General features: G+C 36.3%; 1 protein-coding gene across 3 annotated transcripts in view; it reads left to right on the top strand.

The window, feature by feature from the left end:
* The window catches only part of RAP1GDS1 (Rap1 GTPase-GDP dissociation stimulator 1), a 129,966-nt gene that overhangs the window by 8,895 nt on the left and 101,046 nt on the right, over window positions 1-20,025 (top strand). For all 3 annotated transcript variants that reach the window (XM_016211191.2, XM_016211190.2, XM_016211189.2), the window contains exon 2: window positions 10,083-10,190. In XM_016211191.2, coding sequence (XP_016066677.1) covers window positions 10,083-10,190 — 108 coding nt within the window. The remainder of the gene's footprint in view (window positions 1-10,082; window positions 10,191-20,025) is intronic.

Raw genomic sequence — 20,025 nt, 5'->3', positions numbered from 1 at the left:
AAGAGCTGCTGTGCTGGAGACACCTCTATGGAGCAGGATTTACTTCAGTGGAGCTTTGGTGTTCACCAAGTGCACCCCTTGAGTGTCACTTGTGGATGTGGTAAGGCTGTAATCCAGGGTGGTTGAGTCTGACCACCAGGTGCACTGTCTCTGGGGCCTCCCGGGAGGTGCAAAGTCAGCCTGTGCCTGTGCCTGTGCCTTGCCCAGGGCCACCCAGCATGAGCTACACAGCAAACCGTAGTTGGCTGCTACTTGTGCTGGGCTTGGAGGTGCCCAGGAGAGGCCAAGCTATGAGCCAGTGCAGGCTGCCGCTAGTGCCAGGCCTGGGGCCACTTATCAAGCTGTATGGGGCCCGCTGCTGCTTGTTTGAGAGATTTTAGGAAAGTCCTAAGCATGAGGCCCGAGAGGCCACTTAGAAATGGCCTGGATGAGCCTGCAGGTGGGGAGGGGCGGGGCCTCTGGGAATCACCAGGCGGGGCCAAAAGTGTGAGTCAGGTGCTGGCGATTCAAACATGGCGCCTGCCTGCCGGTTGTATGCACGGAGGGCTTGCCAAAGGAGCTACGGCCTCTGCCTGGGAGAAAGCTGCCCCTCTACCTCTCACCCGGATTTCAGGCAGGTTAGTTCCTCCCCAGGTGTTCCAGGTTCCTTTCAAGCTCCTGCGTGGCGCTGGGTCTCAGAGGGAGCGCCTCTGAGTGCGTCCTGTGCTGGCCCTTTAAGAGGAGCTGCTGGGGCTCCCGCAGCCTCCGTGACCCTCAGAGACAGTCCCCGCTGGGTTCACAGCCTGAAGTTATGGGGACGTCTCTTCCTGGTCCTGGAGCCCTGGGCTGGGGGCCTGCTGTGGGGCTGGGACCCCTCGATCCTCTGGGAAACCTCCGCCGCTGAGATTCCCTCTCGTGGTCTCGATGCTCCTTCAGTTCCCTGGTTGTGGGGCTTCTGTTCCGCCAGATTTCAGGGGGCTCTGAGTGACGGTGGTTCTGTGTTTTAGCTGTCATTTTGATGTGGTTGCGGGAGGCGGCGGGTGCAGCTGCTACCTACGCCGCTATCTTGTTTCTCCTCTCTTTTTCTTTTTGTGAAGACATTCTGCTGTGATGAAATACTTTGTTTATATTTTCTAATTTCTCTGATGAGTACTTTTCTTTGAGCTGTGAGTATGATGAATGCTTAGTCTAGTAATGTAGCTGTATGTTGTATTTTTCTAGCATAACTATAGTTTGCATGATATAGTGGTTTTCATCTAATTCAATAATAAAATAATCCATATGCCACTTTAAATTCATGAAATTTGAAGTAACACTTTCTTTTGTTTTGACGTCATGGTGAAAGTGAAATGTTGTGGTATGACAGTGCTACATGGTACTCAAAACACTGTGTCACTGCAATTTGTAAAGCATCAAGCAGCAGTGTACAGCTGCAAGAGTGCCACGTATGATTTCTGTCTCTACTCAGCTGTCATCATAATGTGGACACAGGTATAGACAATACATGAAGGAATGATTGCATGATTTAATTTTCACAATAATTTCTTAGGTTTAGAATAAATGTGTTATTTTTCAAAAAGTAATGTAGGTTCAATTTTATCACAGTTTCAAATAAAATTAACTCCTTAGTAATTCAAAAGCTATTAGAGAAATCTCAGCAACAACTGTAAAATCAAATACCTCCAAGAGCCAGATAGATAGAGTATTAATAAGTGATATAAATGACGTATGGTCATCAATCATCTTTACACTGAATTTTCAATTGGCCAGAATGATAAAAGAAATCAAAAGATAGAGGATAGCCCTGTATGGTGTGTCCCAGTTGGTTGGGCGTCATCCGGTCCACCAAAAGGTTGCTGGTTCGGTTCCCTGGTCAGGGCACATGCCTGGGATGTGGGCTAGATCCCCAGTAGGGGACATGCAGGAGGCAGCAGATCGATGTTCCGCTCTCACATTTATGTTTCTCTTTCTCCCTTTCCCTTCCTCTCTCTCTAAAAGTCAATAAAAGTATTTAAAAAATATATAGAGAGAATAGAATCTCTGTCTTCCATAATTTACTTGTGTAGTATATATAACCTTTGGCAAGTCACTTAAGCTCTTTAAATCTCCATTTCATGTATATCCTTAAGATATTATTATTGAATGAGAACCATGGAATAGATTTCAAATAAAAATGGAAGGTAGGAAGGTAGAGGGGTCCTGTTTCATAGGGAATTAATATAAATTATAATAAGGAAGCCTTCAAGCTTAGTTACCTAATAAAGACTTATCAGCTCCAAAACCAAGGTTTGTTTTATTTTTCTTTTCTTTTTTTCTTTTAGCCCTCGAGCATTAAATATACTTTTAAGGGAAAATGATGACGTGGCATTTTAAAAAGTCATCAAAGTACAGGGCTGCTGGATTGTTTGTTGAGAATGCTATTTTCTTACATATTAGAAAGTATTTCTTAACATAAGAATTATAAATTTAAATAATTACATAAAAAGTATATAAAATCCTATGATTTTAAATTATTTAAAAAATTTATTTAAAAATTTATATAAAAATAATTATATAACATTTATAAAATAATTTTAAATATCTAGGGAGTTCCGTAATTTATAGGTGGTTTTGTGTTTCAGAGTCAGAAAACACAAACCAGGAATCATTTTATTTTAACAAGAAATTTGTCATATTAAAAACTATTTTCTTTAATTCTTCTGAAAAATACTCCCCTTTGACAGTTTAACTCCAGTAGAAAAGATGAGTCTGATCATTAGAAAAAAGCAAAACTTTATTGGTATATTTGTCCTCCACAGAAATACAAATGTTTGTCTTTAGAGTTATAAGGTATTTGGCTTCAAAAACAAAATTATTTAGAACAAAGACAGAACATTTACATGAGCTGATTAACTTAATTTCCCTTTGATTGTAAGAATGCATTTTTGGGGAAGGTAGTGTTAAGCTCCAAAAAAGACTAGCTGTCCACTGTGCTACACTTCCTGGCTTTTATATGGTTTGTACATAGTGCAGTCAGGTCAGAAACGTAAGATGACCATGTTAGGCATTACAGAAAGTGAAAAAATAAGTAGTGCAGGGTCACATTTTCTGCTTTTTAAAAGCTTCACTTCTAACTGGTAGATGAAGAGTAATATAAAAGAAATGAATACTAGATACAGATAAGGCCCTAATTCTCGAAAGAGACACTGACGCCTAAGAATTTAAATGAGAGGATAGATTGTATTCAGCTTTCTAGCACCTAGTACAGCTTCTCCGAAATATATGTGCTCACTACTCATAATGACCTGGAAATTTTCCCTAGAATTCATTTACTTAATCAATTAAACGCTTACTGAAAGCTAGAGTATGTACTCAGCACTGTACCACCCTTGAGATACAATGCAGAGAGCTCTCCCTGGTACATTTCATTGTGTTTTTTGGGGGTTTTTTTTGGTAACCAGTTGTTAGCTAGTACAATTATCTAACATGGCTGGGTTATAAATTCATTCTTGAAGAGCTTACATCTATATAAAGCAAGATACAGGTAGTCCTTGCTTTGCATAGTTCTGATAATGCATGAGATTTGCATGAGTTTTATTTAAGATGGTATTATGCAAACTGCCTATTTAGTGGAAAGATCTGGACTTTGAAGACACACATGTCTGGATTTATCCCAACTTTGGCACTTATCTTTCTGGGTAAGTTATTCAGCTTCTGAATTCAACTCTCATCTATTAAAATACCTGTAATAACAACACCTGTTTCACAAGGTAGTTGTAAATATTGCATAAAATAATATCCATTTAAATTTTTAAAATTTATTTCAGAGAAAGGGAGAGAGAGAGAGAAACATCGATTTGTTGTTCCACTTATTTATGCATTCATTGGTTGATTCTTGTATGTGCCTTAACCAGAGATTGAACCCGAAACCTTGGCATATCGGGACAACGCTCTAACCAACTGAGCTACCCTGCCAGGGCTATCCATATAAATTTTAATTTCTATTTCCAAAGCTGAAAGTACAGTCATTTTTGGGAAACATTATTTTGTATTGAGGGTTAAAACCAATAAAAAAAAAAAGGGTATAGTGCTAATTGTATTATTTGAACCAAACCATGTAGTGAGTAAGAAGTTATTGTAGCAGATTATATTTTCCAGAGATTGCCACAAGAAATGTCTCTTGTCCCACGTATTCTTTTAGAATTTGGTATTCCCCACAGAGAGTTGGGGAGTTCACTTCCTGTTGGATTTGAGCATGCTTGTGACTGGTAACCAATAGAATGCTGCAGAAGTGATACTGTGTGCTTTTTTAGGCTCAGTCTTAAAAGGCAGTGCTGCTTCCACCTTGTCTGTTGGAACACTGGCCTGCTTGCAGCGCTAAGTCTGAGACCCTGAGGCTGCCATGCTGTGAGGAAACCAAGCCATGTGGAGAGGCTTAAGATCTCAGGTGGTCAGTCCTAGCTGTCAAGTTCTTCCAGGGCCGTCACCAGACATGTGAGTGAATGAACTATCAGATGGTTCAGATGATGCCAGCCTCAGCCATTGACTCTCTCCCGAGACACCCTTCAACTTTGAGACTGTATCGAGGCTCCAGACCTGGTGGAGCAGAGACAAGCCATCCTTAGCAGGCCCTTTGTGAATTCCTGGTTCAGAGAATCTGAGCTCAATAAAATGGCTTTTGTTTTATGTCAGTAAGTTTGGGGTGGTTTGTTATGTAACAATAATAGTTGGAACAGTTATAAAACAAAGATACATTGCTTCAGTAAGAAACAGATTACAGTGGAACCTCCATTCTCTAACTTAATCCATTTCAGAAGTCTGTTCCAGAAGTGATTTGTTCGAAAACCAAATCATTTTTTCCCATTAGAAATAATGTAAATTGAATTAATCTGTCCCAGACTGCCCCCCCAAATGATTGTTTTCACCTTTCTTGTATATAGTACATGTCTAATATACTGTTTAATCTTTAAGTAAACACTTTTTTTCTTAAGTTTATCGAACCACCCACTATTAGCTTTAAATGAATCACTTTCAGCGCTCATTCTAGGGGTGTTTTTCAGGAGATCAGCATGGGGCATCTTCGCTTTTTGACATATCATTGCCTCTGAAATGCTGTCAATGGCTAACTGCTTTTCCTTTACGCAAATCAGCACAGTTTTTCTATCTCTTCAATTGTCTGTGATCCTTGTTTCTTTCACACTCTTAGCAACATTAGCACTTTTGATGGCCTCTTTATGCTTTAAAATTGTGCTAATCTATTTTGCCAGCAACAAAAGCATTCTCTCCTTTGAAGTATCAGTATGAAAGGGCTGTCAGATTGAAAACTGAAGTTTGGTTCCACAACTGAGACTTTTTTTCTGTGAACAACTTGGTCAGGATGGGAGACTTTCCAGAACCGAGGTTTGACTATTATTAAAACTCATCAAGCCCGGCTGGCATGGCTCATTGGTTGAGCGTTGACCTATGATCCAGAAGATTGTGGCTCCATTTCTGGTCGGCACATGCCTGGGTTGTGGGCTTGATACCCAGCAGGGGGTGTGCAGGAGGCAGCTGATCAATGACTCTCTCATTGATGTTTCTGTCTCTCTCTCTCCCTCTCTCTCTCCCTCTCTCTTCCTCTCTCTGAAATCAATAAAGATATACATCATAGTGGGAATTATCTGCTAAATAAATGTTAACTGAGTTTGTCTTTCATTTCAAATGAAAATAGCCTAACAGCTTTCTGCAAATGAGAAATTTATTTCTTGATTCAGTCAGTTAATTTAACAAATGTTTACTGGATACCTCCTGTGCATCAAGTGATAGGTATAGTGCAATGACTATGCAGTATACATCTGAGAGGATGTGTTTGAAGACCCCCAGTGGATACCTGACACTGAGGATAGTACTGAACCCTATCTATACTGTGTTTTCCCTATATATACATATCTATGATAAAGTTTAATTTATAAGTTAGGCACATACAACAATAACTAATAATAAAGTAGAACCATTATAACAATATACTCTTAATAGAAGTTATGTGAATGTAGTCTCTATCAAAATATCTTAATGTACCATACTCACCTTTTCATTTAAAGGAAGCACTATGGCTTCTCTTTGGCACATACGAATTTCCAGCATCACTATTCTTGCACTTTGAGACCATTAATAAGTAAAATAGTGGTTCCTTGAAACAAGCTCTGCAATACTATGACAGTCGATCTGATAACCAAGACCGGGTACCAAGTGACTAATGGATGGGGAGCATACAGCATGGATAGCTGGACAAAGGGATGATTCACATCCGGGATGGTGCTGAGTAGGGAGGCACAAGATTTCATCATGCTGCTCAGAACAGGGCACAATTTAAAACTTATGGGTGATGTATTTTTGAAATTGCTGTTGAATATTTTCTGGACTGCGGTTTACCACAGGTAACTGAAACTTTGAAAAGTGAAACATATTAAAAATTAAACAAAAAATATTAGAAATTGTGAATAGTGCTGTGAAGGTTGAATGCAGTGAGATAATGACCCTGAAGGGTTAATGAAGAGGAGACTTAGAATAGGCAAAGATGGTTTCTGGGGTGGTGACATGTAGGCTGAGACCTGACGAGGAAGGAATAACAAGCAAGGAGCACTGGGGATGGGATAAAGGAAAGGAAAAAATTTTAAAAAGACCCAGGTGCCAATATGGGTAGTATTAAATAAGTCTTAACTGCTTTTATTATTATTGACTGATAGTTTTGATGAATTACTATAATTTGACTAACATTATAAGTCTTTTTTCTCAGTGTTGTGGTAGTTACTTTTATTTTAATAATATGAACTTAGGTCCTGGCTAGGTAGCTCAGTTGATCAGAGCATTGTCCCAGTGTGCAAAGGTTGTGGGTCCAATCCATGGTCAGGGCACATACAAGAAGCAACCAATGAATGTATAAATAAATGGAACAACAAATCAGTGCTTCCCTTTCTCTCTTTCTCTTCCCCTCCCTCCTCCCTCCCTCCCTCTCTCTCTCCCCTCCCTTTCCTCTCTCTCTAAAATCAATAAATATGAACTTAGATATTATATACTATTTATATTTTATTTTAGAAAAATCAACTTACTATCCAGTTAATAAGATTAAACAAGTATATCTGAGATGTAATGCTCTATAATTTTTTAGTTTATAGAAGAGATACTTTTAGATATAGTGTTCTTGTTCTTTAGGAAAAAATCAGTTTCTCAAAACTAGCTCCTTCTAAGGAAATAAATATTAACCATGATTGTGAATGATTTTTAATAAAGTGTAGTTTTAGGTTTACTAGATTAGTCACTGGTTATAGTAGAGCATGTTAGTGTTATTTCATGTACATTTTTAAAGCTACTTTTCCTGGTTTGACATGGAAAATAAATTATTTCTCATTTTATAACAGAAGATTCCATCACATTTTTAGAATTGTCGTGAGCTGGCAGTCCATGAAAGTCTATTAAAATGTATACCTTACTTTGAAGTAAGAAAATACCTGAAATTCTAATAGAGCAGCATCCTACGGGATCCTCAATATCCTATTAGGGTGTCTATGAGATCAAAACTCTTTGCATAATGCAATCAAGACATCTTTGTCTTTTTCCTGTGTTGACATTTGCACTGATAATGGCAGTTGTGGGTAAAAAAACAGCTGATGCTTTAATCTGTGAATCAGGGTAGTAGTAGTACCAGAATGTACCAGTAGTTATGGTATTCTTCACCATCACATTCTTGAAGTAAAAAGTACCAGTTTCATTTAAGAATGTCCATAACAAAGCAGGAAAATAGTCTTTAAAAAAAAACCTCAGCCTTTGTGTACACAAAAAAAATTCTACTTGATGAAGTGGGAAAGACATATAAAATACTTGAATTACATTACAAAGCCTGGTCATTATTTTGAAGGGAAGCACTTGTATAACTGAGTTGTGAGCTGACCAAGGTACTTTTTTTCATGGAATAACACTTTTTATTTGAAAGAACCGACAAACTGGTTTTTCATATTTAGCAGACATTTTCTCACAAATGAATTTGCCATTTAAGGGAAACAACTGACCAACTGACCGTATTTTTTGCCAGTGATAAAGTTGGAGTTTTTAAGAAAAAACTAGAATTTTGGAAAACCTTTATCACCTTGAGCTTGACAGGTTCCCAGTATTTAAGAAGTCTTTTAATAAGGTTAATGATATTGACAAATGTGGTATTTTTAAATAGTACAGTAAAATGTATCAATATTTGAAAGGTATGCATAACTCTCACCTAATTTTTTTAATGACCAAATGCATTGATGGTAAATAACTTGCATGCATAAGAGATTCAAAGTGCAAGAAACCAATGGGATTTCAATGTAAGAGTTGGAGACATTCATTAATATTGTTTCAATATGAGTGTTGTAAACTTTCATTAATATTGTTTCAGATTTCACATGGCAACTAACCTTTAGAAAACTACCACCTATGTTTTGGTGTGGTATCAAAGAATATCCATAATTATCTGAAAAGACCATTAGAATACTCCTCCTGTTTTTCAACTAAGTATATGTGCGATAAGGCTGAATTTTCTTCGTCTATTCAACCAAAACAACAAATTACAAAAGATAGGGAATCTTTTGTAATTATAGAAGCAGATATGAGAATCCACTATGTTCTATTATAGCAGGCATTTTGTAGATTTGTAAAATAAATACTATCCTTTTCAGTTTTGTGTATATATACAATGATATATTACTCAGCCATAAGAAAAGATGAAATACTGCCATTTGCAACAACATGGATGGATCTTGAGAATGTCATGCTAAGTGAAATAAGAATAACCATATAATTTTACTCATGTTGGATATAAAACTGAAGGCAAATGAACAAAGAAGACAGACAAATAGAAACTCATAGACACAGACAACAGCATGGTGGTTACCAGAGGGAAAGTGGGGTTGGAGAGGTAGAAACAGGTAAAAAGGGTCAAATATATGGTGATGGAAAAGGTGTTGAACATAATGCAGTATACAGATGATGTATTATATAGAATTGTATGCTTGAAACCTATATAATTTTATTAACCAATGTCAGCCCAATAAATTTAATAAAAAAGTTTTTAAATACCATCTTTTCAATAAGTTTTTTGTTTTTCAAGTATAGTTATTTTTCATTAAAATATTAATTATGTAACATAATAGTTTTATAGTTAGATTTAAATGAAGTATTAAAATCTTTAAAGGTCTCAGTTTTAATTTTTAGTATGTTAAATATCAGTAGAAATAATTGAAGTAAAAAAACCTAGTCAACCTGGCTAGGTAACTTGTGACTCAGTTGGTTATAGTGTCAATCCTGTACAACGGAAGGCTACGGGTTCGGTCCCTGATCTCAGCATGTAAGGGAGGCAGCTGATTAATGTTTTTCTTACATCGATGTTTCTCTCTTCTTTCCTCACTGAAAATCACTAAAAACATATTCTCAGTGATGATGAAAACAACAACAAAAAAACCTATTTGAGATTCTGAATAATTTTTAGTAGTGTAGAGATTTTAATAATTTATGGTCTAGGGGAATCCAAATATAATTTAGGAGGTGAGCATACTTTTATAATCCAAAGTGTACATGTTTTGGCTTAAAGCAGTTTTATGATTTGAAGTGTGTTTGAAATGGCAGTGTTAAAGTAGGTTACATGGTTATCAAACTTTGTGCTATTTTAAGTCATAATGTTTTGAAACTTTTCTAAACCTTCATTTTTATTTTATGTCTTTAAAATACAACAGGGGAAGTGTAAAATGAAAATATTTGCAAAGCTGTAAAATTTTTGTGTGGAACTTTAGTGTTTTTTGTTTGTTTGTTTTTTGTTTTTCCATTAACCATGGCTAGTTTCTTGAACAAGCTAAATAAGGTGTAAGAATGCTGAAAAAAGATGTTTTCCAAGTTTGTTGATATCTTATATATACAGAATGAATATTTCATATTTGACTTAAATGGATAAAATTTTATTTAAAAAATTTGTAGCAATACATTGCTATTTTGGAATGTATGTAGATGTTAATTCACTATAATGAAAGCCCTTTGCATATTAGTGGTAACTGTTTGTTATGTAGCGTATGATGGCCATATGTTTAGTGAGGTTTCTGATTTCTTTTTCTTTCTATAAACAGATAATCTCAGTGATACCTTGAAGAAGCTGAAGATTACAGCTGTTGAAAGAACTGAGGATAGTTTAGAAGGATGCTTGGATTGTCTGCTTCAAGCTCTGACACAAAATAGTAAGTTTCATTCTGTTTTACTCAAATGCCAAAGAAAAAGATCAGTCGTCTTTCAGAAATTGGTTTGTAGTTTATCACATAATTTGCACTCACATAATTTGAATTCGTTTGAATCCTATCTCTGAATACTGAGGTTGTTTTACACGTTCCATCATCCTACCCCACATTCCCACCCCCAGGGTACTACTAAAAGCCAAGTTGATAGAAGAAAGGAGGAATTGATTGGTGGTGATGATGACATGAATACCATTCCCAGAGAAGCCATTATTTCATTCTTAACAGATAGTTGTTTTTCTTAACACCTACATTTGTTCTTTAAAAAATGACTGTATATGTGGGAAGACTAGGTAGGAGAAACAGAGGGAGCTTAAAAGACCTAGTATTTTAGTCTGAGATCTTATGGCCACGTTTTTAATACTTTTACTTTAAAATAAAATGTATGTTTACATTTAATTGGAAAGAACCATTAGTAATCATCCAAAAGTCTCTTAAAATTGAGGTAAGATTTGATCTTTGGAGGTATGGTAAATAATACTACAGATAAACTTATACAACTCTTCATTGACAAACACATTGTATTGTTGCATTTGATATGTCATATTTCTATTCCTTAATTTCTGTATTCTTACAATGAAGAGACAGGTACAGATTGATTTTCATTTTTCCTTAATTCTGCTTGGTTGTGCTATGGTTTGTATTGTACTTGTTTGTTTTTATGCCATTATCTTATCCTGGGACTAATTACGTAGCTGATAAAGAATTTAGGAGAAAGTATATGTTGTTAAAAATTTCAGTTTCAAGCACTTAGAGAAGTATGTGTTATTTTTTTCTTTTTCTTTTTTAGTAAACTGGTTAAAAAATCTAAAATAATTGATTTTAGTACTTTAAAAGCACATTTTAAAGCTAGCTTTGAAAATTCTTTTTCAGTAATTCTCTTTCTTTTGACCTTAGAAATAACAGAGAAGGCATTTAACACAAGGACTTTAATAGCATCTGGATAAGGCTCATAGTGGTAAAGAACAAGAATGGGAAAGGAGAGTCTAAGGCTGTGTTATCCATTGTAGTAGATACATGTGGCTATTTAAATCTAATAATTAAATAAAAATTAAGTTTCTTAGTCTTACTTTTCAATAGCCCTATTTGACTAGTGACTGCCTTATTAGGCATCACAGGTACAAATTGTTTTTCATGATCACAGAAAGCTCTTTTGGATAACACTGGTCTAGAGGGCTAGAAAAACCATGTGATGACCTGATTTTCACCCATGTCTATATAAGCAGATTTACTTAATCATATAATTAGTCTAGGTAAATTGAGTATGTCGTGTTCATTTTTTTGAAGAGTTGTTTTATTATAACTTTAAAAAAAAAATTTATCTTATTGTTGAAAGTGTTACAGATATCCCCCCCATTTTCCCCCATTGATCCCCTCCACCCCACATTTGTGCCCCCCAAGTTCTTCACCGCGCTATTGTCTGTGTCCATGGGTTATGCATGTAAGTTCTTTGATTAATCTCTCACCACCCACTCCCCCATCCCCGCCTTTCCACTGAGATTCATCAGTCTATTCCATGCTTTTATGTCTCTGGATCTGTTTTGTTCCTTAGTCTATTTTGTTTATTAGATTCCACATATGAGTTAGATCATGTAAAACTGAATCAGGAAGAAACAGAAAACCTGAAGGCAAATAACAACTGATGGAATTGAAGCAGTAATAAAAAAAACTACCAGCAAACAAAAGCCCTGGTCCAGATGGCTTCATAGGGGAGCTAATTCTTTAAGTTGTAGGGTTAGATAGTATTGACTTTTTATCTGGAAGGTCTATCCAGTGAAGTCAGTGGGGTGTTAAAGTCGATGACTATGACTGTATTGCTGTGGTTGATCTCTCCCTTAAAGTCCTTAAGGTTATTATTGATAGATCCTTATTTATTTCCATTTTAATTCTTTATGCCTATGTTTCTCTCATTATTACAGCAATCCCTTTCATATTTCCAGCAATGCAGGTTTGGTGGTGATGAACTCCTTTAGCCTTTTTTTGACTGGGAAGCTCGCTATTTCACCATCTATTTTGAATGATAGCCTTGCTGGATAGAGTAGTCTTGGTTTCAGATCCTTGTTTTGCATTACCTTGAATACTTCATGCCATTCTCTTCTGGCCTGTAGAGTTGCTGATGAAGTCAGCTCATAGCCTTATGGGAGCTCCTTTGTAGGTAACAGATTGCTTTTCTCTTGCTGCCTTTAAGATTCTTTCTTTGTCTTGAATTCTTGGTATTTTAATTATGATATATCTGGGCCTGGACCTCTTTGGATTCTTTTTGCTTGGGACCTGTGCCTCCTGAACTTGTTGACTTTTTCCTTGACCAGGTTAGGGAAGTTTTCTGCCATTATTTCTTCAAACAGTTTCTCTAACCCTTGCTTACTTTTGACCTCCTCTGGCACTCCAATGATGTAAATATTGTTAGTTTTCATGTTGTCCCACAGTTCCTTAGACTGTCCTCCTTTTTTTGTTTTTTCCTTTTGGATCTCTGATTGAGTGATTTTTTTCTACCCTATGTTCTAATTCCCTGATCTGATCCTCAGCTTCCTCTAATCTTCTGTTTACTCCTTCCAATGTATTCTTTATTTCTGCTATGTCATTCTTAATTTCCTTCATAGTTTCCATATTTTTTTCCATGTTGTTGAGCATCCTTACAATCACTATTCTGAACTCTATATCTGATAGATTGTTTATCTCTATTTCATTTAGCCCTTTTTCTGGAGACTTCTTTTGTTTGGGGCTTGTTTTTCTGTCTTCCCATTTTGGCTGCCTATTTGGGGGTTTTTTTGTATTAGGTAGGCCTGCTAGGACTCGCAGTCTTTTTGGAAGGTCTCTGGTGCAAGCCAGTGTCAGACACTGTTTGTGACTGGTCTTGAGTACCCTGTTGGAACTATCAGCAACCCTTGGCTTGAGGTTCCCTCTTTTGGAGCTGGGTGTGTTTGTGTACAACCAAGATGCCCACCAAAGTCTGCTTTTCCAAGGTTCGGGTCCAGAAGCAGATCAGGCAAAGACTCAAAGCACTCTCAAGTCTGCCTCTGCCTGCAGGCTGATTAATCTGATTCTCTTAATGAGCCTCAGGCTGTAGAAACTTCATGGGGTGGGGCCAAAGGTTGTCCAGCAGGGTGGGGCAATTGCTTCCCCCTCAGGCAAACGCTTCTTGGAAGGTAAATGTCTGCCTCTGTAGTATGGGGGAATGACTTGGCACAGGAATCCAGAGGGGTGCCCTCTGAGCTCTGTCTCCAGAGCCTACACCCTAGGTTCTCCTCACACAGCTCCATTCCACTCTGCCCTCCCTCTGCTGGAGCCCAAGGTGAATGGCTGTACACAAAACTTTGTGCATTGGCTCTTTAAGGCGGTGCCTGCATTTCTAGCCATCTCTTCCTGACAGACAGAAACCCAACTGCTTTTCACAGCCAGATGTTATCTGGTGCTCTTGGCTGGGAAGCCCAGCTTGGGGTTTAGGCCCCAGAGTCCTCAGTGGGAACCCCTCACAACTGAGATATCCTTCTGGACCTTTAGCTACTGCATGTGGAGCTCAGCCAACCCTCTCACGCCTCTGCACTTCCAACCAGTCTCTATGTGGTCTCCACTTTTCCTCCTTGGTTATGAGGCTGCTCTCCAGCTCATCTTCAGTTGCAGTTGATTATTCAGGATGGTTTTTCTATATTCCAGTTTGTTGTGAGTGTGTCAGTGTAACTTCCACTCAGTTCACCGCCATCTTTAATCTCCCTAACTTTTTGTTTTTAATCGCTCGGTTTTTTCTCTATGTTAGAAAAAAGTAGAATGATCTAAATGGATCATTCGTTCAGGAACTGAAGGGCATGGAGGCGATGTCATTAGTTAGGTGTAGAGGGTTGCTAAGTCCTCTCCTGGCAAGATTGATAGAGAGATGAAAAGAAATGAAAAAAGGAAGCAAAAGTTTATAACTTTTTAAAGAGCAGAGTCAAGAAATACTGAGAATTATATAATTGTTGGATTAAATTTCAGTCCCATTACAGACTTATTCATGGAACGTATTTATTGAAAATGGTCTTGAACTTGTATATCATCAAATATTAAGGCCAAATAGCCACAAGGTATTAATAAAAACAATAAACTCTACCATTATGACTATTGACTCCTCAGAAGGAACAAAAGTAATATTTTTTTTAAGAATCTATATCAAAATTTATGTCCTCACATCTAAGACTGACACAAAAGAATTTGACATAGGAAGGAGTTATGCAGATGTCCTGTTTTTGACTTGAGTGACATCAATCATTGCTTGAGCATGTACTGTGTACTGAGCACTGGACTTGGCACTATATCTGTTATTTAATCTTTCCTATAACTCTTGAGGAGGTACTATCATCATCATTTAAAAGGTAAGGAAACAGACCCTGTAATGTTACTTGCTTTGCTTTGGCAGAATCAGAGTTTGGATTGAAACTCTTTGTTTACAAAATTAAAAATTACGTTCTGTGTAAAGTGCCACTTTTTGCTGAGTTTATAGAATGTGCCATTGTTTCCAGAAGCTAGGTTTTAAAACATACCGTGCCTTAAATATTTGCTTTTTTTAAAAATTTCAAATTGTTATATTTGAAGAGAAGGATGATATATAAACCTTTTCCCCCTTGAGCTATAGACTGATATATTTAATTTATAAGTCTTTATTGATATATTTTATAAAATTAGCATCTGGCTTTTAAACAAGAAAAGGTAAAAATACCAGTAAGGTGTTTATTTTCTACAGTGTTGTTACTTCCCTGAATAAAGTGATTATTCGATTGCTACTGTCCTCTTAAAGGTAAAATTATAAAACATACAACTTAAGTGAAACTGTAGTTACTTTTTTTAAACGCAGACCTTCTAGTTTCATAATTCTTCCTTAGTGTCAGATGTTTTAACTAAAAATATCACTGCACCAGCATTGCACCTGATCAAGAAAGAATGATTTTTCCATTTTGTCCAAGTATAAGATGGTAGTGTATGTAATGGGAATCTAAACTTAAAAGTTCTTTTTTATAATCTACTAACCTGTCATTAGAAAGGACAGTTCTGAAAGGAAAGAAATTATGCTTTTAAAATTTACACTGTTGGAAATTTAGTATATTTGAATTGTACATTACAAATGATTATAATCTGAAATTAGAATTTTTACTTTGATGTATGACTTCAGAATGGTTTTCTTTTTTTTGCTTTGTTTTGGTAACATTAAATACAGTGTATGTGTCAGAATCTTAAGAGATAAGAGTTAGAAAATTTGAATACTTACTAGATTTTATGGAAAACATTTTGTTTAAGCAAGCATTTTATGCAACTCTCTGATCTAAATTAATATAGAAACATTTATTTTCTTACATAAATACTTCAGATCTCAGTTTTAAAATGTTTTTAGTAAATATGTGAAGGCTACCGGCCAAGAAATCAGCTTCTGTTTATTCTGGTCTCTTGATTCAGATTAGTTAGAAGATTCTCAATAAATGCTTGCTGAATTGTAGTATGGTTACTCTATTTCATACTTACTTGAAAATTAAAACAATATGCCACCTATTTTCATCTCTAAACATTAACATAGGAATTGTCTTTAGAGAGTATGACATCTGAATTACCTTAAAAGACAAACTATCATAAATCAAATGCCCAGAGACAAGAAAAATTAACAGTGCATTCATTATAAAAAATCTGTTCCATAATAAGAACATGCATTTATTGTCCATGAGGACTTATGACTGGTGCTAATCATAAATTACCAAAGGATCAGTTTTTCCTAAATAAATACAGGAGTAGGCAAAAGTATGCTTACAGTTCATATGGAAAAGACATGCCGGTTATGCTTATTACAGTAGCTTTATTAACTCTATTTCATGTACTCACAACTGTAAACCTACTTTTGCCCATCCCTTATAGTATTTGAAGAATAGAGGAGACTAGAGAAAATTATCAAATAAAAAGATATTGGCAATTCTTGATGAACTGAGACTACTGGATTGCCATAGAATAGTGACAGCCATGCAAATCTGAATTTTCCCACATATTGGCTAAAAATTCATACAGATCAACAAAGAGATCAAATAAAACCAACTAATTGTAACCTATTCCTCCAGCATAAGTAGGAGACAGACTAGGAACTACAGATTATTTGAGAAAGCAATAAATAATACGGATATAGCCTACTCAGCTTCAGAGTCCATTTTGGGAATGTTAGTGAAGACTGCAGAGACTAACAAGGAAAAGGTGAGAGGGGAATGGGTTGAACCAGGAGCCCGGGGTGATAGTACACAATTAAAATTGCCTTCAGAAAGAAAAAGTCTTCCTTTGGTGGGAAAATACTAAGATCTGGTTTTAGATTCTATTAGGACACTGGCTATTGGGAAATCAAAAGGAGGAGACTTAAAAAGAACACAGGATCCTAGGAAACAGATCAGGAAAGTGCCACTTTGGGGGATGAAATTGTTTTCCTTTATAGAGTTGATGGTGAAGGGAAAGCAGGAAGCAAGAGGGGGAAATTAAGTGTTCTGTAGAAATAAGAAAACTGTAAAATAACTCGCTTTGGTTTAAGTTCAAAGGAGGGAGCTTTCAAACTAAGAAACCTAGATATTCATCCCAAATTTTTACTTTTACTTCATATAACTTTTATTGCTAGTTAAGAAAAATAAAGACTATGCACTGAATAGGAAATTCCACATGATAAACATACAAAGGTGCTACAAGGAACAAAGCAGAAAATGAGAATCAAAACATTTTAGCTATTAAAAGTTTTCCTCCTAAACCAACCTTGAAGCATTTATCAGTAATAGATCATTATGGCCTATATTAAACATCCGTAAGCTTTGCAGATACGAGAAAAAGAAACCCTCAAGTAAGAAAATCAGAAACTTGGGACCCAAGTGGATAAATACCGGGAAGATGTGGACTAAGACTTGACTAGAAGAAATTGAAGAAAAAACAGGATTATTTTAGAAATTAAGACTACATTACAAAGTACCAAGGAAGAATAGAGGTAATTGTAAACTTAGTAACACTGACGAAAATAGGCAGAACAGTGAGCAGATCACTGAAATAGATGATAGGCAAAAAAAGCCAGCATACATGCAGTTGAATTGGAGTTCTTTAGGAGGAAACAAAACAAAGCAATGAAACAGCTAATATTTAAAACTATGCATTTCTCTGAAGTAAAGAAAGACCAGAATCTACCTGTTGAAAGGGCCTACCATGTACCTGCCAAAATTGACCTGGAATGGTCAACTCAGACAAAAAATCTAATAAAACATAGGTTTAAAGGTAAAAATAAGTAGAAAGGAAAAATGCTCAGGGGTCTCCATTCAAAAAGATCAAGTAAAAGGAGAGAAAATCAGATTGGCATCAGACTTTTCAACAGCAGTATATTAAAGCAATTCAATCTTGGAGCAGTATTTTCAGAAAACTCAAAGAATAAGAAATTTTACATTAAAAAAAAAAAAAAAGAAAGAAAGAAATTTTACATTGAGCCAAAGTGCTCATTAAGTATCAGGACTATAAAATACACTGTTAAATAGGGAAGCACCCAGGGAACAGTATACTCATTAGCCTTCCAGACGAATCTGCTAAACTCATGGTGTCCAGTACAACCTCCATTCTCTTACATTGGCTGTTTAGCGTATGAAGTTAGGTACGCTCTTAGTGTAAAATACATACTAGATTTCAGAGACTAAGTACCAAAAAAAGTAAAATATCTCATTAACAGTTTTTAAAACATTGGTGATGTATAACATCTCATTTTTTAAATTTTGTAAATTATTTATAAATGCTTGGTTTCTTCTGTTGTGGGCAGTGGCTGATCAAAGTAGGTTTAAGAGTTGGGCCAGCCAGTATAATATGGAAAATGCAGCTTAGAAACAAAATCATCATCAATTAAATATGATTGGGTTATTCAGTATATAGGAGAGGACATTTAAAATAATGAATAGAGCCCGGCCGGGCGTGGCTTAGCGGTTGAGCATCGACCTAGGATCCAGGCGATCGGGGTTCGATTCCCGGTCAGGGCACGTGCTCGGGTTGTGGGCTTGATCAATGACTCTCTCATTATTGATGTTTCTGTCTCTCTATCCCTCTCCTTTCATCTCTCTGAAATCAATAAAGATATATTAAAAAAAAAAATGAATAGAGAGCCGGCAGACAGCTCTGGTGGGGGGCTGTTGGGTGTAGAGGGATTGAGCAAAAGAAATAAAACTCATGGTCACGGACAACAGTGTGGGGAAGAGGAGGGTATAGGGGAGATAAATGATGATGGAAACAAAATAAAGGGAAGAAAAAAATAGTGAACCTTAAGTTTATTGTTCTAGGGTTAGATTCTAAGGAAGAAGCAGTATATAGGCTCCAAGGTATATTCTGTGTATTTAATGAAAATCATAAAGAAGAAGAGTATATATCCAAATATATTCATATCCAGGAGTTTGTAGAAAAGGGATCAGGAAATGCTTGAATCTGATTGGAAGAGTGAAAAAGAACATCTGTAACCCTCTCACAGGCCATGAAATTAATAGCAGAAGCAAGAATATAACTGTGATACTGGGTTGCTCTCTGACATGCTCTCATGTGCAGTCTCCAGAAGGAGATAAGCCTCTATTTGTATTTGTAGTTTGTGATCGGAGCATTGGCAGAGGATCTAGGTTTTCTGATATTAGCTGATGTTACTGTTTCTGCTTAAGTTTGCTAAATTTGAAAAACTTATGTTTCTAACAGTAAAATAAGTAAGAGAAATGTGATTTGAATTGGTGCTATATGCTAAATATAATCTAGCATCTTCAATATTTATAGTACCAGTACTGACTTACTGTCACTAAAGAATATACTTTAAATTATTGTTGAGCGAGAAATGATGGGTATGTGTTGCTGTGTCTTCCTAACATTCTTTTTCAACAGAATTCCATGTAACTGAATCTGTAGCTAGCTGTGGGTCTTTTGTGGCCATATACTTGATTGATGTTAACTGTTTATCTAATCAAATAAGCCCTAATCCAATGCTCTGTATGTGTCCAAGAATATGAGACATGCAAATTGGACTTTTTTTTTTTAATCCTCACGCGAGGATATTTTTTCCATTGCTTTTCAGAGAGAGTGGAAGGGGTGGAGGCTAAGAGAGCAACATTGATGTAAGAGAGACACGTTGATTGGTTGCGTCCTGCATGTGCCCCAACTGGGACCAGGAATTGCGCCTGCAACTGAGGTTCATTAGCTGGAATTGAACCCGGCGGGACCCTTCAGTCCACAGGCCAGCACTCTAACCACTGAGCCAAACCGGCCAGGGCCAAATTGGACTTTTAATTGGCATAACAAATTGAAATTGAATTAATATTAGTATCTGAATGAGAATTATATGTTTTTGACAGAAAGGTATAATTTGATATTTAAAGGAAAATGTCATAAATAATAAATTGATTAAATTAACCTGTTTTCAGTGTCTTTGCTGTGATTACAGATGTTTGAACCTGATATTAAAGGTATGGGCAGTGTCACACTCCTCATTATCTTGTGTTACACTTGACAGTCCGTGATGATTGTGTTTCCTCTAGAAAGCTTTCTTATGTGGTCTGAGTGCTTTCACTTCTACCTCTTGTAATTCAGATTTCCTGAGTACTCATTTTGTATTATAAAAGAAATATTAAAGTTGCACCATTAGGTAGATTTCAGAATCTACGAAAGAGACATTTGGGGGGAAAATAAAAATTCAATAAATTGTGTTTCCTAATAGAAGCTTCTATATAAAATAATGTGTATTCTTATTATTGCTATAATTATTTGATTTTATTAAGCTCAATAATTTCTTTTGATACATAGT

This window comes from Miniopterus natalensis, chromosome 1, assembly GCF_054644295.1.
Source record: "Miniopterus natalensis isolate mMinNat1 chromosome 1, mMinNat1.hap1, whole genome shotgun sequence".
NCBI lineage: Eukaryota > Metazoa > Chordata > Mammalia > Chiroptera > Miniopteridae > Miniopterus > Miniopterus natalensis.
This window is presented reverse-complemented; position numbering and strand designations above follow the sequence as displayed.